General features: G+C 40.1%; 1 protein-coding gene across 1 annotated transcript in view; it reads right to left on the reverse strand.

The window, feature by feature from the left end:
* The window catches only part of IMPG2 (interphotoreceptor matrix proteoglycan 2), a 99163-nt gene that overhangs the window by 3403 nt on the left and 70401 nt on the right, over positions 1-25359 (reverse strand). The window contains exons 11-17 of the mRNA XM_025376459.1: positions 24903-24988; positions 16925-17228; positions 14643-15907; positions 13802-14021; positions 3444-3654; positions 1650-1838; positions 66-276 (exon numbers count right to left, since the gene is read on the reverse strand). Of these exons, the coding sequence (XP_025232244.1) occupies positions 66-276; positions 1650-1838; positions 3444-3654; positions 13802-14021; positions 14643-15907; positions 16925-17228; positions 24903-24988 (2486 nt within the window). The remainder of the gene's footprint in view (positions 1-65; positions 277-1649; positions 1839-3443; positions 3655-13801; positions 14022-14642; positions 15908-16924; positions 17229-24902; positions 24989-25359) is intronic.

Genomic DNA, 25359 nt, shown 5'->3' on the forward strand with positions numbered 1-25359 from the left:
CCCCACACACACCAGCAGTAGCTGCAACAGCAACAGTACAGCAACATAAATGCAAAGTTTCCCACCTCTCTGGAAAGCTCACTGCTCTCATACATCTGTCTGATTTCTTCTCTGCTCAGCCCACCAATCATGTCTCCGCTAGCAGAGCTGTAGAAGGGATGCTGAGGGTAGGGTCCCTCATACTTCTCACATCCAGCCCTGTGACTTTTATACACGGGGTTGTACTTCACAGCATTCTCAATGGATGAGAGGCTGTCAGGCTGCCTGCTGAAGCCACTAAAAGAAAGATATGATTGATTCAGCCTCCTGTTTGGATGCTTAACTATGTGGAAGACTATTTACCTGGGACAAGATTTCTCTTGGGGAAGAAAAATAGGTGCACTTTACACACATGGCAGGACGTAACTGTGAAAAACATCCAGATCAATCTCAAAAACTATTTGTCAGGTGTTATCATTATGATTTCCTCACATCCATGGCAAGTGCCCTGTGGACTTGCTCCATGTCGCATTTATCTTACTTGCCTATATAGCGCCTGGCATTCATAAATGTTGGGAACCATGTCTGCCAGTAGATGGTGCTTCATAAACTATAGCTTCATCATTCCCAGAGTTAAACACATTGAAAATCAGTGTGTAGCCACGCAGCAAATCTGACTGAAATATAAATATTAGGGTCTAGGGGAAGCAGGGCCTCAATTAAATTCAACTCAGGTCTACACATATTTACCGAGCATTGATGATGTGCGTAGGACTGTTCTACACACTGGTGATACAAATAATCTGTTATCTCTGCCCTGGATGAGGTTACAGTCTAATGAAAAGTCAGATACAATAAAAAGTATAATAACAACGATGGAGGTATGTCCCAGGTGCTCCAGGACGTAGCCAAGTTGATGGTGAGGGAAGGTAAACTAGACCTCAAGCTGTAGCTCTTACAGACTTCAGATGCACAGAAGCGAAGTACAGTGTGTGATTATGATCCTCGAATCCTTAGTCTAGCAAATGGACCAGGTTTTATTTCCCCATCGATGAAGCCACACTTAACTAAACAGAGAATGAGATTTCATTTATTGACAGACCCTTGCCTAGATTTAAAATCTGGCTTATTACCACGAGTATGAGCCAAAGAGGAGCAAGTTGTAACAGATCTGGTCCTCCCTGAAGGGAAATTCACCTCTTCTATCTCATCTCCACCTTGCTTCTCTAAGTTCTTTCTGGCCATGAAATAGGCATTCTGGCCACACTCAACCAAGCCTTTCCTCCAATGAGCCTTGAAGTTCATGCGTGCCTCCCTGACTTTGCTCATGCTCATTCAACCAGCTAGAAAGCATCCCAGCCCAAAAGTAGCAAATGTCTACTCTTTCTCTCCAGCAAATTACCACAGCTATCATTAAAACTTTTAAGACTCTTTCCCCAGGCAAAACTTATTTATACCTCATCTAGGCTCCTTAGCATCTTATTCTTAGTGCTACTTCTGTTTTTCTTCAATTCGGCACCCCTTTGAGGACAAGGACCATGTGTTTATTAAAATTCATAGCTCTCTTCCACCCACCCAGCTCCTTGTCCAATATTTGGCACCTGGTAAGTACTAAATAAATGTGTGAATGGAACATTGTATTCCATTAGAGAGCTCTTTTCCTTATTTACCTGAAGGGCCTCTCTCTTTCGCTCCTGTCATGGTGTGCTTGAAGAGTCCTGATGAAGAAGTAGATGATAGCAGAAAAGATGACAAGAAGTCCAACCACAGAGGCAATAGTGATGCCTATGATCACAGGCTCAGACACAAATTCCTCACAGTGCTTGCCTCGGTACCACCAGTTCTCACCCACACGGCACCTGCAACCAACAGTCACCAAGTCCGATATCTGAATCACTCTGTTCACACTGACAATTAACAGCAGAACCTTCTGAGGGACTAGGGGAAAGTGGAGAAATAAATGCTGACCATGTGAAGCTTCATAAAGAGTTGAACAGACAGGTTAAAAGATCATACAATTTAAGGCAGTGCATAAAGCCCAGCACAGACCTAGTAGGTCCTCAATGACTGTTTGAAAAAAAACTGAATAAAAAGCTAAATAGTTTTAAGGAAAGTATTTTACTTAACATCCTTATTTATGGATAACCAAAAACAAGCCTAGAAAGGAAAGTGACTGGCATTAGGCCATACAATTAGTCTGCTACAGAACTGGGTCTAAAACCCAGGCCTACAGACTCCCCATGTCCTTTCAGTACGCTAAAGATATCCTTCAAACATTAAGGCCACGGGGAAAGGAAATCACTGCTTTTCTAGGTAATATTAATTTCTCTGGACATGAAGAGACTGTTTTTCCCCTTATAAACTTTATGCTTCTTCATATAGAAGAGTCTGGATTATTTCTACTTATTTCCTGTTTCTGGCATCTATGCCAACGTTTGCTCATTTTGACCTTGCAAACGGTCCTCTATTTTGTGTTTCTCCTCCTTATTCTCAGCATCCTCTCCTTTTCAACCACGCAGTTTTGGTTGTGTGTGGTTAGAAAGTTGATTTGTTTGACTTTGTTTAAGGGGAGTGGGCAGATGACAGTCAGACTAACTGAACCTGCTCATCTTCTCATTGGTTCTACCTTTAGAAAATGGATCTCAGATGTACTTAAAGAAAAATATTTTTGTCACCACTTTGAAAACTTTAAATATTTGTTTTTCTTTATCTTTGAATGAATACTAAGTAGGAATAAGAGGTGCCCAAAACCTTTAAAAATATAATTCAAGGATAACAATAAAACTCATTTGCACATTCAGATATAGGGGAACGTGATCTTATGCCTAAACCTCATTTGAACACGTTGCCTTATTATCACCATTAAAAACTATAATACAAAGATCTCCATCTGCTCCAAGCACTCTCAGTAGGCCTTTTTTTTTTTTTCTTTTTTTTTTTTTTGAGACGGAGTTTCAATCTTGTTGCCCAGGCTGGAGTGCAGTGGCATAATCTCAGCTCACTGCTACCTCTGCCTCCCAGGTTCAAGCGCTTCTTCTGCCTCAGCCTCCCAAGTAGCTGGGATTCCAGGTGCCTGCCACCACACCCAGCTAATTTTTGTATTTTTAGTAGAGATGGGGTTTCACCATGTTGGCCAGGATGGTCTCGATCTCCTGACCTCACGTGATCCACCCACCTCAGCCTCCCAAAGTGCTGGGATTACAGGCGTGAGCCACTGCATCCAGCCAGTAGGATGTATTTAGACAATTCTTTTTTTACAGTTCCCTATCAGCATAAATTACCGATTTGAAATTCAGCCCTGTTAAACGACTCATCCTCACATGACAGTGAGATGGCTCCCATCTACTGCCTAGATATAACCTGTATAATGCATTCTATAATAAGTGTCCTAAAATTATAGGTGCAGGCCCCTTTAGAGGAAATATCTATAGCCTCTAAAGCCAAAATCTGTAACTACAACATACCTACAAATGGCCCCGTGCCCAGGCATAATGTCACACTTTCCATCGTTCAAGCAGAAATCAGGCTGTAGGTCACAGAGACTCTGACAGGGCCGTTCTTCCACACTCAGGTATCCAGGGAAGCATCTGCACTTTGCTTCTCCACTCCAGGGGTTGACCAGACACTCAGAAAATTCATTACAGGCCTGAAACTTGCAAGGGTTGGCTTCATCACCTAAAACATTAAACAAATAATAATGCAAGAAAAGGCAAAACACAGAAATTCAGGTATACAAAGCCCCTCATTTAAAGTTCTCCCCCAAAGTATATGGGACAACCTCCTTCCAGAACCATTAAAGTACACCATCGCCACCAATACCACACACAAAAATTCTCACTCATCCTAGATTGATAAGCTTTTGTCAAATTTTTGTGCAACCCAGAGCCCAATCATAAAACCCTATGACCTATCTAAGCCTTAACATGTTTTACCTAGGGAGCATGTAGAAGCTTTACAAATCCATGCCATGTAATTGTAGATCTAAGTTAAACACGATAGTAATTGTAGATCTAAATTAAACACAGTTTTCATGGACCATTCATTTCCACCAACCCCCACCTGCTGCAGTTGACCTCCACTCTATATACACTGCTACATGCCTTGCACAACACTGAGAACAGGAATGGGGAGAGAGAGCTCAAAAGATAACTGGTAGGAGCCTCAGGGATTGGTATAGCCCAATAAGAACAACCTAGGAGCAGTCAAGATTTGTGAAAATCAACGTTAGGAAAATAAGTCAGCCCTGCACCTCCTAAGGCATTTCCAACAAAATATTTTTGCCTTCAGACTTAATTTTTCATTGATAGGGTGAGGGAAAATGACTATTTTTAAAAACTAATTAGGATAGTAATCAGTCAAAAAAGACATAAGACATTGACCATGAATGGACCTTCCATCCTGCCACAGTTCCCTCATGTTCTTCACTGGTCAATGGTAATCTGTGAATGGTAAGTGGGCAAATGGTGACACAGACATTGAAAACAGAGGAAATAGGTGGAAATGATCCATAGACTCATCTGTATCAAAAAGTATAAAGTTTAGCTAGAAAGCTATAGAGAATAAAAAGAAATAGCATAGTCTCTTCGTTTCCAAAAAAAAATGGAAGGATCTATATACATAATGTTTTGAAAAGCAATGATTTCCTTGCTGCTCTGGAAATTGAAGACAATTTTGCACAAGTCTCTGCCCTTGGAGTTTGGAGGATCACTGAAGTTGATCTCCTTTGGCCTCATGTGGTAACAGAGGGAATGTACTGAGTTGAATAGTGTCCCCAGAAGTTCATGTCCATCCAGAACCTCAGAATATGACCTTATTTGGAAATAGAGTATTTGTAGATGTAATCAAGTTAAGAAGAGGCCATAATAGATTAGAATGAGCCCTAATGCAATGATTGGTGTTCTTATAAGAAGAGGGAAATTTAGACACAGACAAAAACACACAGGAAAGAAGCTATCTGTAGACAAAGGCAGAGATTACAGTGATACACCTAAAAGCTAAGGGATGCCAAGGATTGCTGGCTAACATCAGAAACCAGGAAAAGGTAAGGAAAGGGTCTTCCCTAGGTCTTTCAGAGGAAACAGGGCCTGGCCAACATTTTGATTTTCGACTTCTAGCCTCAAGAACTGTGTGAGAATAAATCCCTGTTGTTTTAAGGCACCTAGTTTGTGGTACTTTGTTACAGCAGCCCTAGGAAACTAATACAGGGGACCACTGCCAAGATGCTCACATAACAGGAAAAACATACAAATGTATTGACAGGTGGGAAATTTCTACAAGGGAACAACATGGCCAGATTTCACTGTATATTTCGTAAGTCTTCACATCTTTATCCTGGTATTCGTTTTGTGACTTTGCAATCAGAAAATAATCTGATCCTTACCCATTGGTGAGGGATAGGAGTGTCTATAGGGGTGAGGAAGATGGTACTGCATAGCTCTCTTTTGTTAATGGAAGTTCAAGAGCTTCTGAGACACTGCATGTGAAAATAAGTTGGGCAAGAGTCAAGTCAATCTTGTCTCTAGCCAATCTTGAAAAAAAGTACTTTAATCTGAAGGCCTTTAACTAAAAATATAAGACTGAGTATCCCTTATCTAAAATTCTTGGAAGGAGAAGTCGTTTGGTTTTCAAATTTTTTCAGATTTTGGAATATTTGCATTTATATAATGAGATATCTTGGGGAGGGAATCCAAGTCTACACAAAAAAAAACTCATTTATGCTTCACATATACCTTATACACATAGACCGAAGGTAATTTTTCACAACCTTTTAAATAATTTTTGCGTAAGACAAAGTTTGTATATACTGAACCACCAGAAAGCAAAGAGGTCACTGTTTCAGCCACCCATGTAGACAGTCTGTGGCTGTTCAGCATCACCATCACGCTGTGCGTGGAAAAACTGTATCACACTGCAAGGAATTTTGAGAGTCTTTTTTCCCCTGGGTCCTCTGAATAAACTGTTGTGCATCTGCGTTTTGACTTCAGCCCATCACATGAGGCCAAGTGAAGACATTTACCCTTGTAGCATCACGTCAGTGCTCAAAAAGTTTCAGACTGGAGCATTTCAGATTTCGGATTTTCATATTAGGAATGCTTAACCACTATACATGTAGTAAAATAATTCTAATAAAAATTTTTGAAACTTTGTAACCATGCTGCAGGTATATGTGTCTGAGGTGAGAAAAATAGTCTATATTTTCTACACATTAGGAAAAAGATATAGCCACAGGAAAAAGATAAAATATAGCTTTTTGCTTCCAGGCCAAGAAGAAAGACAAAGCCTAATATTTTAATCATGTAAATAAAAGATTGTGGTTTCAACGTCTCTTTCCACTCCTTTGTGCTGGTGAAGAAAGGGTGCCCAGGTAGCTGACTATATGTTAGGAAAAGTGCCTCAGTGATTCTGTTGGGGAAACAAAGGTAGAGTTGGAGGTAAATTTAGGATGGGAGACAGGGATCTAAATTGTGGAATTAATTACATTCTGGTTTTCTAGAAGCAGCTTAAAAGAAGGATAGATGGGTCCAGAAAAACGAGAGTAGAGGAAAGATGTGAAGATGGTCTGGAAAGACAGCTTTATGGCCTGAGCAACATCATAGCTGGCTGGGTCCTGGGAAAAAAGTTGGTCAGTAAGAGATGCCCTTGAGAGGGTGGCAGAGGAATTTTAGGATGGTTATGCCTAACGAATATTTTTAGGCCATCTGCCATGCTGAGATAAAGCCTTCTCCATTACCTTTATACCATCAGCAAATGCCTGATAGAATCAACTGCCTTATGTTAGAGATGCTTTGAGCAGATCAAAAACAGGATTGTGATTTGCATTAGGTTAACACCACAAGAGTCAGGACTCATGTGAGATTGAAAATTCAGCACAGGAAACTCAGAACTGGGGAAGATTAAGAGATATTTAAGTTCCCTAACAATGCTCAGAAATATTGAGGAGTTAGGGGAACGTAGATGCAGGTTTTATACTGCACAGGGTGGGGCTAATGCCAGCTAATTGAATATTAAAAGTAAAGGCGAGCTTATAAACTTTGATGACATTGCACACAGCTGACATGTGAGTTACATACAAAACTGAAGTAAGGTGGTGGCTGCCAAGATGGCCAAATAGGAACAGCTCCAGTCCCAGAGAGATCAATGCAGAAGGTAGGTGATTTCTGCATTTCCAACTGAGGTACCCAGCTCATCTCATTGGGACTGATTAGACAGTGCGTGCAGCCCACAGTGGGTGAGCCAAAGCAGGATGGTGTGGTCACCTCACCCGGAAGTGCAAGGGGTTGGGGAACTCCCTCCCCTAGCCAAGGGAAGCCATGAGGGACTGTGCCGGGAGGAACAGTGCATTCAGCCCAGATACTATGCTTTTCCCACTGTCTTCACAACCCGCAGACCAGGAAATTCCCTTGGGTGCCTATACCACCACGGCCCTGGATTTCAAGCACAAAACTGGGTGGCCATTTGCACAGACACCAAGCTAGCTGCAGGAGTTTTTTGTTTTTTATTTTTTGTTTTCATACCCCAGTGGCCAGCAAGACAGAACCATTTACTCCCCTGGAAAGGAGGCTGAAGCCAGGGAGCCAAGTGGTGTAGCTCAGCAAATCCCACCCCCATGGAGCCCAGCAAGCTAAGATCCACTGGTTTGAAATTCTTGCTGCCAGCACAGCAGCCTGAAGTCAACCTGGGGTACTTGAGATTGGTGCAGAGAGGGGCATCCACCATTACTGAGGCCTGAGTAGGTGGTTTTTCCCTCACAGTGTAAACAAGGCCACCCGGAAGTTACAACTGGGCAGAGCCCACCACAGCTCAGCAAAGCTTCTGTAGCCAGATTGTCTCTATAAATTTCTCCTCTATGGACAGGGCATCTCTGAAACAAAAGCAGCAGCCCCAGTCAGGGGCTTACAGATAAAACTCCCCTTTCCCTGGGACAGAGCACCTGGGGGAAAGGGCGGCTGTAGTGCAGTTTCAGCAGACTTAAACGTTCCTGCCTGCCAACTCTGAAGACAGCAACCAATCTCTCAGCACAGCACTCAAGCTCTGCTAAGGGACGAATGCCTCCTCAAGTGGGTGTCTGACCCCCATGTCTCCTGACTGGGAGACACCTCCCAGCAGGAATTGACAAACACCTCATACAGGAGAGCTCTGGCTGGCATCTTGCGGGTACCCCTCTGGGACAAATCTTCCAGAGGAAGGAACAGGCAGCAATCTTTGCTGTTCTGCAGCCTCCGTTGGTGATACCCAGGCAAACAGTCTGGAGTGGACCACCAGCAAGCTCCAGCAGACCTGCAGCAGAGGAGCCTGACTGTTAGAAGGAAAACTAACAAACAGAAAGGAATAGCACCAACATCAACAAAAAGGACGTCCAGACACAGAAACTCCATGAGAAGGTCACCAACGTCAAAGACCAAAAGAAGATAAATCCACAAAGATGAGGAAAAACCAGCACGAAAAGGCTGAAAATTCCAAAAAGCAGAATGCTGCTTCTCCCATAAAGGATCACAACTCCTTGCCAGCAAGGGAACAAAACTGGACGGAGAATGAGTCTAATGAAGTGACAGAAGTAGGCTTCAGAAGGTGGGTAATAACAAACTGCTGCAAGCTAAAGAAGCATGTTCTAACCCAATGCAAGGAAGCTAAGAACCTTGAAAAAAGGTTAGAGGAATTGCTAACTAGAATAACCAGTGTAGAGAAGAACATAAATGACCTGATGGAGCTGAAAAACACAGCATGAGAACTTTGTGAGGCATACACAAGTATCAACAGCTGAATCAATCAAGCAGAAGAAAGGATATCAGAGATTGAAGATCAACTTCATGAGATAAAGCAGGAAGACAAGGTTAGAGAAAAAACAATGAAAAGGAAAAAGAAAGGCTCCAAGAAATATGGGACTTTGTGAAAAGACCAAACCTACATTTGATTGGTGTACCTGAAAATGACGGGGAGAATGGAACCAAGTTGGAAAACACTTTTCAGGATATTATCCAGGAGAACTTCCCCAACCTAGCAAGACAGGCCAACATTAAATTCAGGAAATACAGAGAATACCGCAAAGATACTCCTCGAAAAGAGTAATCCCAAGACACATAATTGTCAGATTCACCAATGTTGAAATGTAGGAAAAAATGTTAAGGGCAGTCAGAGAGAAAGGTCGGGTTACCCACAAAGGGAAACCCATCAGACTAACAGCGGATCTCTCTGCAGAAACCCTACAAGCCAGAAGAGAGTGGGGGCCAATATTCAACATTCTTAAAGAAAAGAATTTTCAACCCAGAATTTCATATCCAGCCAAACTAAACTTCATACGCAAAGGAGAAATGAAATCCTTTACAGACGAGCAAATGCTGACAGATTTTATTACCATCAGGCTCGCCTTACACGAGCTCCTGAAGGAAGCACTAAATATGGAAAGGAAAAACTGGTACAAGCCATTGCAAAACATACCATATTGTAAAGAACATCGACACTATGAAGAAACTGCATTTGCTAACGGGCAAAATAATCAGCTAGCATCATACTGACAGGATGAAATTCATACATAACAATATTTACCTTAAATGTAAACAGGCTAAATGCCCCAATTAAAAGACACAGACTGGCAAAATGGATAAAGAGACAAGACCCATCTCACGTGCAAAGACACACATAGGCTCAAAATAAAGGGATGGAGGAATATTTACCAAGCAAACACCAAACACCAAAAGCAATGGCAACAAAAGCTGAAATTGACAAATGGGATATAATTAAACTAAAGAGCTTCTGCACAGCAAAAGAAACTATCATCAGAGTGAACAGGCAACCTACAGAATGGGAGAACATTTTTGCAATCTATCCATCTGACAAAGGGCTAATATCCAGAATCTACAAGGAACTTAAACAAATGTACAAGAAAAACACAAACAACCAAAAAAAATGGGCAAAGGATATGAACAGACACTTCTCAAAAGAAGACATTTATGCAGCCAACAAACATATGAAAAAAAGCTCATCATCACTGGTCATTAGAGAAATGCAAATCAAAACCACAATGAGATACCACCTCATGCCAGGTAGGATGTCGATCATTAAAAAGTCAGGAAACAACAGATGCTGGAGAGGATGTAGAGAAATAGGAACACTTACACTCCCACTTTTGTTGGGAGTGTAAGTTATTTCAACCATTGTAGAAGACAGTGTGGCGATTCCTCAAGGATCTAGAAGTAGAAATACCATTTGACCCAGTGATCCCATTGCTGGGTATATACCCAAAGGATTATAAATCATTCTACTATAAAGACACATGTACACGTACGTTTATTGTGGCACTATTCACAATAGCAAAGACTTGGAACCAACCCAAATGCCCATTAATGATAGACTGCATAAAGAAAATGTGGCACATATACACCATGGAGTACTATGTAGCCATAAAAAAGGATGAGTTCATGTCCTTTGCAGGGACATGGATGAAGCTGGAAACTATCATTCTCAGCAAACTAACACAGGAATAGAAAACCAAATATTGCATGTTCTTACTCATAACTGGGAGTTGAACAATGAGAACATATGGACACAGGGAGGGAAATATCACACACGGGGGCCTGTCAGGGGTGGGGTGCTAGGTAAGGGATAGCATTAGGAGATATACCTAAAGTAGATGACAGGTTGATGGGTGCAGCAAACCACCATGGCACGTGTATACCTATGTAACAGATCTGCACGTTCTATACATGTATCCCAGAACTTAAAGTATAATAATGAAAAAAAAAAACTGAATTAAATGTATTTATTGTAATTCTCTTTATTTTTTTGTTTTTTTTAGAGACAGGTTCTCACTATGTTGCCCAGGCTAGAGTGTAGTTGTGTGATCACAGTTCATTGTAATCTCAACCTCCTAGGCTCCAGCAATCTTCCCACCTCAGTCTCCCAAGTAGGTGGAACTACAGGCACATGCCACAATGCCCAGCTAATTTTTAAGTTTTTTTGTGGAGATGAAGACTCACTATGTTGCTTAGGCTAGTCTCAAACTCATGGCCTCAAGCAATCCCTCTGCCTCAGCCTCCTAAAGTATTGGGATTATGAGTGTGAGCCACAGCACCAGGCCTGTAATTCTGTTTAAAAAGAAGTAGATTGACTTTTGCAAAAGTTTTATAAATCATAACTGTTCGCATTTGTGTAGTTAGTCAAATGCTTTATATATACTACTTGTTTAATGCTTAAAATAGTCTCATAAAATACAGAGGCCAGGCAATATTACCCCCATTTAATATATGAGGAACTAAGGGTCGGGGAAGCCCATCTTGGGTCACACAAATAATAAATGGTAAAGCAGAAGCAAAAAATCATTCCTTACAAATTATAATTAATTGCCTCTTCCACTATACCACATGACAAAGAATGTGCAAATGGCCTTAGAGAACTCAATTGGCAAGAGATTTGCATATGAAGGATTCATGAAACCATTTTCTTCACTTTCAATGAGTAATGATTCTTCAAGATTTCAAAAGAAAGTTCACTTCTTTTCTAAAGAATAGGGCTGACTTTCAAACCAGTTTGAGATTAAAAGGCACTGGAGAAATACAAAACCAGACATTCCATCTTACTCCTCAAAACCTCTGTCCTCTGGTATGTAGAAGGGAAGGAAGAACAAAAGTTCACATTTCAACAGTGTTCTCTGCATCCAAGGCTTCAAAATAAAAGCAATGATTCATTTCATTCATTCACGGTATTTTTGAGTACCTTCTGTGTTCAAGACACTATGCTACGTTCTGGCTAAAAAGTAGTTAATAAAACAAACACATTCTCAGTTCTTCTAAAAAGCTCATCTGGAAAAAATAGCCATTAAGCAACTATGCACATAAATTAACATTGTTACAATGATGATAACTCTCTAGAGGAAAGAACATTGTACTATTAATATAAAAACTGAGAGGAAAGACTCAGTCTAGACCACAGGTGAGTCAATGAAAAGTCCTGAGGAAGTGACATTCGAACTGAGGCACATGGGTGAGCAGGAGTCAGTAAGAAGGCAAAAGTGGACAGTGTGTGCAAAGGCTTTAAGGTAAGAAGAAGGGTTTGTATCTGAGTAACAAAAAACAAGCTGGTTTGACTAGAACATGTTGAGCAGAGGTTAGTTACATTGGATATCGGGAAAGAAAATGGGGACAAGGCCTTGTGGCTACTGAACCGGACAGCCCTTCAAGAGTACCATGTCTGCCTTATGGAGGATGGATAGGAGGAGGAGCATGAGAGGATGTGGGGAAACCGGTCCAAAGGAGAGACCATGGTGATTTGGATGGAGTCATAGCAATGGAGATAGAGAAAAGAGCATGAATTTGAGATATTCTTAGAATTCAGAATCAACATAAGTTTGGTGAGTGACTAAAAGTTCCAGGTGTTAGGAATTGAGGTATCAAGGATGACTTCTCTGGCCAGGGGCGGTGGCTCACACCTGTAATCCCAGCACTTTGGGAGGCCAAGGCGGGTGGATCACCTGAGTCAGGAGTTCAAGACCAACCTAGCCAACATGGAGAAATTCCGTCTCTACTAAAAATACAAAAAATGAGCCAGGCGTGGTGGCAGGCGCCTGTAATCCAAGCTACTCGGGAGGCTGAGGCAGGAGAATTGCTTGAGCCCAGGAGGCAGAGGTTGCAATGAGCCGAGGTCATGCCATTGCACTCTAGCCTGGGCAACAAGAGCAAAACGCCACCTCAAAAAAAAATAAACAGAAAAGAAATTTTCTCAGTGTTTGGGTGAGGGAGAAAGGACAAGATGGAGGAAGGTGAACAAGAAGGCACAATCCATGTTGCTTCCAGGTTCTTCATCACCAACTTTCCCACGCCTGGGAAGATGCAGATCAACCGAGCACGCGCCACGTGACGTCAATCCTGAGATCGAAACTTACCTGGCCACGCCTATGGAGACGCCCCTATCATGCCCTTATCCCGCCCACTGCACTCCTCCCCTTCTAGCTCCCAGGCATAAAAGTCTGCCACTGGTAAGCCCCGGTGTGACTTCTTTGACCCCCGTTTTTGTGGGTTGGAGAACCTCACCCGAGAGCGCCGGCACAACTTCCCTGGCCCCCCACACCTGAGGACCAGAGAACCTCGCCCGAGAGTGTGTGCATATTTGCAATAAAAGACTGCCACTTTCTTATGTACTTTGGCCTCATGTTTAATTACTTAGCTCTCCTAAATTAAATTAAATTAAATTAAATTAAAACACTCAGGTTTCCAGCTTAAGTAGCTGATTAGATAAACCTTACATTTGTGGAGAGAGATAGAGAAGCTGAGAGAAAGAGTAGATATAGCTGGAGAGTGGTGAGATATGGAAAAGAAGAGCTCACCCACAGCTATCTTAAATTTGATATACACAGAATACATCCAAGTGGAGACTGTCAAGTAAGTAAACACTGATTCTGGAGGTTATGAGAGATGTTTGATCTGCATAAAAAAATGTGGAGAGTTATTGACATTTATATAAGGCTTAAGACAATGGAAATGGATGCAAAAGCTTAAAGGGAAGAAGGCCCAAACCTTGCAGGTGACAACATGAAGGCATAGCAAGAACAGATCCAGAAGGTAAATAAAAACAAAAGCCAGACGCAGTGGGTAGAAAAGGGAATGGAGGTGGAATAATAAAGTAAAATGTTTGGAGGATGTTTTGAAAAGGGAGTGATGTTGATGTTCTTGGGAGAAATATTTTACTAGTTATTAAGATGTGGAAGATTTGTCTGACATAGTACTCTTTTTTCCTACAAGTATTGGATTCACCTTAACGCAATGAGGAAGAAAACACACAAGAATAATCACGGGATTCTACTAAGAAACCACCATGCTAGGCAATATCATACCTGATTCCACATCTAGAGAGTATTTATCAATAGCCAAGTTCATGGTATTGTAGGCAGCGGTACAAAAGTCTTCCAGAATCATGTACACCGCATTGTTGACATTAGGAGGGACAGAATTGGCAAACTTCATTCGGCTGTTCACCACAATGCTGCCATTTCTGAAGTTGAGGATTTCTAAGTTCTGGAATCCCGTGAGATTTGACTGGAGATAGGGAACCAGCTACAATACACAAAAAGTGGTAAGTTTATTGACAACGTTTCACATTTTGTTCAATACATACCCAAACAAAACGAAACAAAAACACAGGTAAGACCCTGCCTCACTTTTCCTAATTGTATTTTATCTACATTTAAACTGTTAATTAACAAAAGTACAAATTAGGAATGATTTGACAGTATAAACTAGAAATGCTATGCGATTTTCATAGTGATATTTAGGAATCCCATGGAATTCATACATAGTTTTAGATACTCAGAGAGTTTATTCTCTGTTTCACTGAAGGATCCCAACAGTGAAGGCGATATAGGTACCCACAAAACATTAGCTTCACAATAAAATGTGAAAAGAAATGTCAAACTTATTGTAGTCCCATAATTCATGAAAACAATCTTCCCTGTAAATTATCACATCACTCTCATGCCACTTTTGTGTTTTCCATTTCTTATATGTCTTACTGTTTTCTTTCCAACCCTAGGCCATGATACTATCTGTGAATTATAGGAAATGAATGTTCACAGCAGATCACACTTTCCCTGGCTCAGACCTTGTGTGCTAGAGGCGAGGAGGAGTGGGACATACACGATTATTCACTAGCGCCCATGTTTCACTTTTTGTGCTTACCAATTCTAAGAATCTTTGCTCCAGGGCTTTATACTCCAAAGAGTTCTTATTAAACAGATCTTCTGAAAACATCATGTTAGTCACTCGGAGGCTGAAGAAAACCACCAAAGCTCCTGAAGTCTGGGTATAACTCAAGTCATCTCCTCCTTCTGTGGGCCACGCCACACTAACCATCTCTGTGGAGTGAACACTTGTAGACATTTCCACATAACTACCCACCTTGCCATTTTGCTCTTGGACTAGCTCAGGCTGATAGTAATCTGTGCCTATCCGGTCCAGTTCTAATGAAATATCCTGTACACCCATAATTACTTCATCCTCTAGCAGGGTGGGGATTGTGGTTGGAGGCAATTTGGTAGACTGTGTCACAGAAGCTTTCAACCAGAGTCTGTCAGTACTCTGTGGTGTACTTGCCAATGTGTCTCTGGACAATTTCTCTAGGGAAGAAGTTCTTGTCGAAACTCTCTCTGATTCTGGCAATATAGTCCACAAAGGTTGCATATCTGGCTTTACCATTGAAACCTCACTGTCAAACCATTCATAGTTGGATGACTCGGTAGTTTGTTCCATATCCTCCCTTAGGATGGCATCTGCCTGATCTGATAGTTCAGTAGAGGCAGAGATTGCTACAGATGTCAGTATAAGAGGTGCTTTGGTAACTGAGTAATCATCAACACCAGGTACTTCTGATATGTGCTTGGGGAGGGTTAGAGATGCAGATTCAGTTGCAGTATCTGCGAAGAAGGGCACAGCAGGCCCACTAAGAGGCTCTTCCTCTGGGAAGTGTGTGGATCTATCATCATGTTCATATTTTGAGTGCTTACTAATTTGGTCTGTGGAATCCATTTTGTCAACTAAAACTAGCTTCTCGTCTTCAATCTCAGCTGGCAAAAGTGAATCGTCATCTTCAAGCCATGGCTTGGACAGTGGTTCAGTGCTCTTCTCTGATGAAGTCTCACTCCATGGCCAAGTAATCAGATCTACTTTTTGCCCTGATCCTGAACCTAAACCACTGTCAAGTATTAACTCTTTTTCCATGGATGCATCTGGCAGGAAAGGGCTCACTTTTAATTGATCTTTGACTTTGGAGGTCAAGGAGTCCAAGCCAAAAGGTATAGAAGAGGTCAGATATGGTGAAGATGTTAAGGACACATCAGAGTCTTCCATGGATGGTATTGTTTCTTTTGGCACAGGTTGAGTGAATAAACTTGAAGGCAATGAATCAATAGAAAGAAAATCTTCTGACTCTTCAACATTGGCTAATCCTAAAAATAAAGTTTTCCATTAATTAATCTACAGAGTTGCCAAAATATATTCCTAGTTCTTCTAGTTCTTCTAATAAAATTAGTTTCCTAATTTTTCCCTGTGAAGTTAACAGGGACAATTGTTGACTTTTGTTTTTCTATATCTAGCAAACAAAAGGAAAATCTGATAACATGTTTGTAATATGGGACAGTCACTCATGAATATTATCTCCTTCTTGAGGATGACAAGACCTTGACTATTGAAATAATCTTCAAACACTTGTTTTTTTTAATTCCATGAAAATAAAGAACTGCTAGTAGTAATTTTGACAACAAATACTAAATCCAGCAGTCATTTAGGAGGAAAATTCCCTGAACATTGTGTTTCTCTTTGAATTCTCATTTTCTCTGCTATGTTTATTGTCTATCATCCTTCAGATTCACCCAATATTCACAATCCTGAACTCATTATTTATATATTTGCTCATCTTCCTCATTTCACATGTAAACTCCATTTCTAAGTCACATTTATTTTTCCTTTCCTCCACAACATCTAGATCATCTATTTCATTTTCACTTGTTTATCTCTGCGGTGGCTGCCATGATTTAGTTTCTTCCCTTCACAATACTACTACAAGCAAGAATCTTTAGACTTGGCCCCCACAACTAATTGTATTATGACCTAGTTGAATAATCTTCTTTGACACTATTTATTACTCCAATATTTAAGTAAAGTGGTTATTTAATAGTAGTAGCAGTAATTTAACTAAACTATATACCCTTCGATATGACCTTCAAAATATCTGTTAATTGATCCCCACCCCAGCTCCCCAAGTTTACTTCTTATTATTTACCTATTTGGACTCTCCATTCCAACAAATTAAATTTGATTGTTTCCTCTCACAAACAATTTTACCAAGACATTTTACCCCTAATGAATACTACTACGTTTTTTTCATAGCCATAGTCTCTTCCTCTCTCTAAAAACCCTGTCATCAGATACAACAAGAAGTATGAAAAGCGATTAAAGTTTCTCACCATCTTCTACCAAGTGAGATCCAGAAGTCCTTTCCTCAGAAGCCACAGGCAAGCCAGTCTGAAGCACTGCCGGGGTGACAGAATGAAGAGTCAAGCTGCTAACCTCTAAAACCTCTGGGGAAGAACTGAGGCCCATCTTCGAGGGAAAGGCTAATTTGTGTGTAGACACTAAATCACCCAAAGGACTTTCTGACCAGAGTTCCCTGCCAGTGGCTGAGGGAGGACCAGAGCTGAAATCAAGTGGTGGAATACTGCTGGTGGTGGATTCATCTGCTGAGGGCCATGCAGCTTGAAAGGTATTATCCTGGGGGGAAAAAAAGGCTAAATCATATCATAGATAAAAGAAACATATAAAAAGTGATTTTAAATACCACCTATCTGTCTATATTCCCAGATTTTCTAGGGACAAGGAGGCAGTGTATTAATAGTATTGGGAGTAGGGGGAGACATGGGCTCCAGAATCAAACAGATTTATAGTCAAATTCCAATTTCTAGAGAAAAACTATATCACCTCTCACCTGAAAAGCAAGGACAGATGAGGTAACATATTTTAAAGCCCTCAAACAAAGTGAATTTGTGAGAGAAAATGTTTTTTTTCTTTAGATGGTTCATTTTCCTCTGTGTTTTTAGCTTAAATGACTTTAAATACATAGAAGTTACTGTTATCTGTAACTTGTTGGCAAAGATCTAAGTCCATTGCCCACAGTAGGAAAGAACAACTGACAATTTTATTCATCGTTCTGAAAAGATAATTAGTTAATGAAGGCCCTCTAGTTTGGTCAGAAATGTCACCACAACAAAATGTAGTCTGGTTACCTCAAATGAATAGCCACTCCTGTAAAATGGTATCACACTTATGAAACATAAACAATTTCCTCTTTCTAGTGATGTTTTACTAATGTACTACTAATCTTATCTTAAAATGTAGTTCAGAAATGGAGAAGTATACAGAAACACAAACCTTGAACATGTTAATTATTTAATTTTATGAAGAACTGTCTATGTAAATGTACAATAATCAGCCAGCCACAGTGGCTCACGTCTATAATCCCAGCACTTTGGGATGCTGAACCAGGAGGATCGCTTGAGGCTAGAAATCCAGTCCGGGTAACATAACAAGACCCCATCTCAACAACAACAAAAAATTAGCTTAGCCAGGCATGGTGGCACACACCTGGAGTTCTAGCTACTTGGGAGGCTGAGGGAGGAGGATCACTTGATCCTGGGAATTCAAGACTACTGTGAGCTATGATCAACCCACTGCACTACAGCCTGGGCTATAGAGCAAGACATTGTCTCAAAAAAAAAAAAAAAAAAAAGTTTAACAATACTGCTAAGAGGTAAAATGGCCACGGTATTTGGCAGGAGTTTATATAATTTATTCCGGATTCTGAATAACAAAGATAGAGAAGTACAATCCACATGGAAAAAACTCATAAAATATATCCTGGATATATGAAAACTGAAAAAGGAAAAGAGAAAAGAACAATTCTTTTCAGTCCTAAGAAGGTATTTGAGGTCGGGTGTGGTGGCTCACACCTTTAATCCCAGCACTTTGGGAGGCCAAGGCAGGTGGATCACCTGAGGTTAGGAGTTCGAGGCCAGCTATGACCAACATGGAGAAACCCCATCTCTGCTAAAAATACAAAATTAGCTGGGTGTGGTGGCACATGCCTGTAATCCCAGCTACTCGTGAGGCTGAGGCAGGAGAATCACTTGAACCTGGGAGGCAGAGGTTGCGGTGAGCTAAGATCGCACCATTGCACTCCAGCCTGGACAATGAGAGCAAAACACCATCTCAAAAAAAAAAAAAAAAAAAACAAAATAAAAAAAGGTATTTGAATCACATGGAAGCTTTTGAAAAACACCAATTCCCAGGGCTGACACTCAGAAATGTTAACTTAATTGGTCTGGGAGGAGAACCTAGACATGGGTATTTGTAAAAGTTCTCTAGTAGAGGAAATGGCTGGATCATGTTCTGGGCATAATATTCCAGCCTGTGTTTCTAATATACTTCTTCAGTTGCTAAATGATTTTATTTCTTATCAACTGGAACCTTTAAGAAATTTCCCATATTTATAAGTCTATCAAAAGACTAAAATTCATGTTATACCTATGAACAAAATGAAAACTAGGAATAAGAAATGCTGAATCTAACCTCCTCCCCGCAACTCCAGGAGACTCCTATCAGCAATAGTAAATTTGCACTGACAGTCTCAACCCTAATATGCTTTTTGAACAAAGCACACAATTTTAGGGTGGCTAACTAGAGTTCAGTCTATGGCCATGAAATAAAACAGAACATACTGGCCTATGAAGACAGCTGACCCAAAACAAGGTGATATGGTTTGACTGTGTCCCCACCCAAATCTCATCTTGAATTTCCACATGTTGTGGGAGGGACTTGGTGGGAGGTGATTGAATCATGGGGGCAGGTCTTTCCCATGCTATTCTCGTGATAGTGAATAAGTCTCATGAGATATGATGGTTTTATAAAGGGGATTTTCCCTGCACAAGCTCTCGGCTCTTGTCTACTACCATGTGACATGTGCCTTTCACCTTCTGCCATAATTGTGAGGCCTCCCGAGCCACATGGAGCTGTGAGTCCATTAAACCTCTTTCTTTTGTAAATTGCCCAGTCTCAGGTATGTCTTTAGCAGCAGTGTGAAAACAGACTATTACACAAGGCCTAATTAGTCTTTTATGCTTTGTCTTCACAGTGCCCCTTGTCTCTCTGTCAAAGAGCTGTGTAAGAAGGCTTTGAACTATACACTCTCCCAGTCACAGATGGGGGACCATGAGGCAAGAAACCACCAGGCATGTCCTACTTTGTCCCTTCCCCTAGTGACAAATGCACAGGAAAGATGGTAATAACAGAAGGTCATTGGTTCTATAGAGGGTTACCCACAGTTTCATCTACCATCTTTAAACTAAAAGCACTTTAGTTTAAAAAGAAAATCTTATTTTCTTTTGTGGAACTCAGTTACAACATCACTTCCTGCCTTGTCCATGTTGTTTTCATTGGTTCCTATTTTAAGTGGGTCACCATGGTGATTCTTCTGTATTTGTCACCACCACTTCAGATCCTTCTCTCCCTGCCCTCTGCCCTAGGAGGCTGACCCTGTGATCTGTTCCAGTCTTGCAAATGCTGCCTTGCATTTGTTTTCTGTTTGAGTTTGGCCAATGGGAAGCATAAGCAGATCAAAGGACAGGGGGAAGAGAGGTCAAGGTATGTCTTCCCTGCTTCCTCCAAGCCTCAATACTATGTGTCTAGCATAGCTGTGCTTCTCCCTCCACAATTACAGCTCCAGCTGTCCATGGGCTCTGGTAACAGCATTTCCTCCCCTTCCTCTGTACTCCAATGGATGGTAGTGGTAATTGCTTCCCACTGTTGTTAGTCTCTGCATACCTCAACATTCTTTTTATGCTCCCTTAACCCTATCCACATCTCCATTAGTAGATTCTTCTAGATGATTCTCTTACTGCTGAGACCCTGGATGAGTGATATTATGCAAAGGTGCCATCGTTTTATAATATACCTCATTTAAAAATCCATTAAAGTTTAAGTCATTTCTGTCAAAAAGTGATTAGACAATCCAAAATGAAATATAAATGCCCAGCAAATAAGGAATGAGAATCACTTAAAACAACAACATGAACCAAAAATGATATCATTCTGGCTAAATGTAAATTTAGCCAGAAAATAAAAATCTGGAAAGGAAAAAGGAGAGTGATAAAAAGTATATGATGCAATGTTAGCCAACATTTTTGGCAATGTAGCTTTGGCTAAAAAAAAAAAAAAAGAAAAGAAATAGAAGCAAGATATATCTAGGAATTAGACTGGAGTCTAATAACCAAATCTCCTGAATCTGTTGAAGTGAAATGTATGAGAGAAAAAGCAAAACATCTGTAAAGAAAGAGGAAGCCAGAGGCCATCATTAAATGACTAGGTACAATTGCAAAACAACCTATAGAGAAAGAGAAAGATCTCAGGACACAAAATTCCCTCTTGGGGAATCTCCTAACAGAAGTGCACCTGAGGATAAGAAGACATGTTTCATGATTCAGGACAAAAAAAGAAAAAGAAGATCTAATTGGAGAGATGACTTCTGGCATTTTTCTAGTAAACTTTAAGAGCATGCAAGTCTGGGCAACAGAGTAAGACTCTGTCTCTACAAAAATCATAAAATAAAAAAATAACTGGGTGCCTTGGTGCACTCCTATATTACATTCCTATAGTACTCTGGAGGCTGAAGCAGGAGGATCACTTGAACCCAAGGAGTTTGAGGCTTCAGTGAGCTATGATCACACCACTGCACTCCAGCCCGGGTGACAGCGCAATACACTGTCTCAGAAAACACCATGCAATTACCAGGAGTAGAGTTAACCTTACATAACTCTATTCAGTAGAGGTGGCTTACAATTGCTGACCTGTGTGCAGAGTGCTCCTACATAACTTACCACCAAATAGAATAAAGCTGGTTCATATTTCTGCCTAGAGGGTCTAAGTTATTCTGAGTCCTCACGAACAGAGATAGAGCAAGAGTTTATTTCCAGAGAAATGGAAGACAACAAATTAAAGTCCAGAAAGTGAAAGGCAAAAAAGTTAAGTAAAAACACCAGATCTTGTCTTGCCAAAGGCTCATGTGCTTTATGAGGCCATCCTTTGGCTTGTAAAAATCTTATATTGGTAAGAGGGGCTGAGCATGCACATGTATGTGAACATAACTAAATTATCACATTTTACACTTAGAAGGACTCAAGAACACATGTAGTATAACCATGCCTATTAAAGAGAGGGAACTGAGGATCATAGAAGTGAAATGCTCAAGGACACACAAAAAAAGAGAAAAAAAAACAGACTGGAAGCAGCCAAGTCTCTAGATTTCTCAGTGCCAGTGCTTTTCCCACTAACAGAAATTCATCCAGAGGTCTCTACAAGTGTATATTCCCAAGTGGTAAAAGGATTCTCAGAGGAGAAACTAGAGCAAACAGACTTGGCAGTCCATGCGCTCATTTGGGTTAACATACTCCACAGGTTTATACAACCCAGGTCAACACAGATGGAGGGAGTGTGGGCAGCCATCTCCTAATATTCAGGTATCTGCTCTATGGGATATGGAGGCTGTTTACACAGAAAAAAAGTTTGTAGCCTTCCCCTTTATTTTTCTAGGACTGAAAATTACATTTGTAGTCAGGGAAAAGAAGGCCATTTGCTCAATACCAAGTTCTGTTCTTCAATAAAGTAGTTACAATGATGATGATCATTCCATAAGAGGGAATTCACTTTATTCCTTTTAATTATATAAAACTACTTCCAGAGATGTGTTAAAGTTACTCATATATTCTTGCAAATTCCAAATGTACTTTACAAGAAAACTCAAGTGAGATAACTTAAGCCCTTCAAGCCATGCTTAAGAAATTGAGTTTTATCAGATGGAGCGCATAACCTGACACACATTAGGAAAGCAGCTGAATCCTCAATGAAAAAGAAATCCTCAAGCAGTAATATACCATTTCAGTGTATCTGTAAACAAAATGCCTTTTCACTTCGTAAAAAATTAAAAGTGAAACAATATATAAAATCTTTCCAAAAGTCAAGTCACAGACAATATAAAATGTGAAAGTAAACAACTTGACTTTTCAAATAAAGAAGAAAGACCATCCCTTCCAAATACATATTCCCTAAAAACTGGCATGGCAATGAAGCTTTCTTATACATTTTGAAAGGTTAACATATACATGCCAGGAATAGCCCTTCATTAATTTTTCTATCCATAGATGTTCCCATAGTAACAAATTTAATTTATGCTTTCTTTTAGTTCACTGTAGTATATTGACAACTGTATTATATTGGCCAATTTCATTTCTGCCACTGCCAATTGAAAAGCTTGTTAGTCCTAAAGAAAGCACACTGTACAAGTGATTTTCCAAGTCAGGGTGCCAGAAAGGTGTCAAATTCCCTTTCCCAACATTCCTAGCTCTAAAATAACATTTTTTTACTCTTTGAATAAAGCCTTTATTACTAATAATAAAAACAATAAAATGATTAGTAATATGATTATTGCAGCTCTGTATATATAAAATAATTTTTTAAAATAAAATCTAGGGGGGGAACCCACCTCACTTCTATGGTAGAGTAAAATCTTGCTAACAGTTGGCAAGGGCGTGAAGAAAGGGAGGGAAGGAATAAATTAAAAAGAAAGTAATAACTAGACATTTCTAATTAATCATTCCTTGTTTTCATGCCTTATCATCTCCCATTAACATTCTAATGTTTCCTTAAATTGTTAATGAATGCCCTACAGTAATCACTATTCAAAAAAGTAATGAGTTGGCATAAATGCAAATGAAAGCACTGCAACATAAATGAACAAGTGAGCCTACTGGTGCTTGCTATCATTAAGGGGCAGCCACAGCCAAGCTCCAGCCACTTTCTGCCACAAGGGAATATGAACTTAACAGTAGCAGATCTTCCTGGTGTTCAAAAGAAGCCAGAAATCTGCATTTTTATGTAAAAATCTCCTAGTTTTAAAATATTGACTTATTTTTTTTTAATTTGGTCCCAAGCTGCATGTCTATAGTTGGATCCAGCTAGTCTCCAGTTTACACGCTCTGGCTTATATAGAAATTCTCATCTTCACAATATGATTCTAAAATATCATCACGAAGCTCCTCCTGTGGTTAGAGAATGTGATTAAAAGCGGGAGAGTCGTGGTGCTGTCATCGCTCCCTGTACCCTGGATCGACCTCTAGGACAATGTCTGCATCACCTTGTTTAGAAATCTGTCTACTACTACCAGACTAGAAATTTTTGTAGGCAGAGCCACACCTTATTTGTCTTAGTTTCACAAGCTCTTGGCACATAGAAAGCACAAAACAAACATATTTGAATGAATGAATAAGTGAAGAAATAAATACACACCAAATGAATGTACTCTCTGTAAATCTCTTCTAATCTATTTTGTCCAATATGTAACTCAGTGAAAAGATTGTTTTTAGTAATTCTACATTGTAATAATGAGTTACTCTGTAACCTAGTAGAAGAAATGGCTGCAGAGATTAATGGTTACAGGAATTAAGGGCAGGCTTTCTGAATTTCCATCGCTCCATTAAAGTCGAGAAACAAGTAATTCAAATAGCTGATATGAGACAGAAAATACATTTTCAGAGGGAAGAAAAGCAAGGAATGTCGATGAGAAGGGAGTCCCCTTACTGTTTCTATGTGATAACAAAAGATTCCTGTATTCATTGTAGACAGGTAATTCTGTAGTGGTTTGTGGTTGTAGATGTTATCATTGTTGTTTAAACTATGCTGTTTCTTTCCTACTGTATAACTCCCTACAAGTGAAGTGGCAAGTGGAGGTTTAAGGGGAAGAGGAATTCCTAATGCAGCTGGGTGGTAAGAACAAAAAGGAAAGTTCGTCCCATGCTGTTTCTATGCAAGCGGGAGTTTTCAGTCCAGGTTACAAGGAGGCCTGATTTAGAGTCCCTGTCATCCGTCAGCTAGCAGATATGCTTCTTTCTCTCCCTTCCGTACACACACTGTTCTATGTGCTTCGCAGTGTAACCTTTTTTTCACTATAATCATTGAAACAAAAAATCTACGCTCTATACCTAGTACATCAATTTATCATCTTGGCTATAAAATCTATTTCTGGGTAACTCTCAGAGAACAACTCAGCGGGCACTTAATAGCTTAATCATCACCGAACAAGTAGGAACCATAAATAAGTTTTCTACCCTGTGTGGAGTTTGGCAATGCAGACTTTATTTCACCACTGCAGAAGGCTTAAATTTTCTGAACCAACACTTGGTACCTATGAGCTGACACCTATGAGTAATGGTCTAGGGATGATGCAAGAGAATAATTGAAATGAGAACAGCTTGGGAAATGTATAATGCCAAAGTAAGCAGGTGAGGGAAGAAAGAAGAGAAGCTTGAGGGCCTAGTTCTAGCATAAAATATAAAAACATACCAGAATAGATGATGGCGTTGCCTGAAGACTTGAACTTTGGGTGTTCCAAACTAGATCTTCAGTTTGGTGACGCAAAACTCCTCTCACTGAGGAAAGAACAACATTAGAGAACATTTTTAGTTGAGGCCGTACTGTATTTGAGGTGCAGGGACAACTGAAAGCCAAGTTCTTCCTCTTCATAGTTTAGATTCTAGCAGAACATACGGGACACACTTACTTAGAAAATATTTATTACTTTATTCAGATATTTTATTTATATTAGCACAATCTGCCTGAATTATAAGAATCTAACATAAAATAAAGATTCTTCCCATTATTACATTTAGGACATCCTCTATTACTTCCTTTCCTTTCTCAAGTCAGTTTTTATTCTGTTTAAGATTCCTATGAAGCGCTTATTTTTAAATTAATTTTTAAGTAAAAAAGTTGTACTAAAATTTCAATTCATTTGGTTTAT

Source organism: Theropithecus gelada, chromosome 2, assembly GCF_003255815.1.
Source record: "Theropithecus gelada isolate Dixy chromosome 2, Tgel_1.0, whole genome shotgun sequence".
NCBI lineage: Eukaryota > Metazoa > Chordata > Mammalia > Primates > Cercopithecidae > Theropithecus > Theropithecus gelada.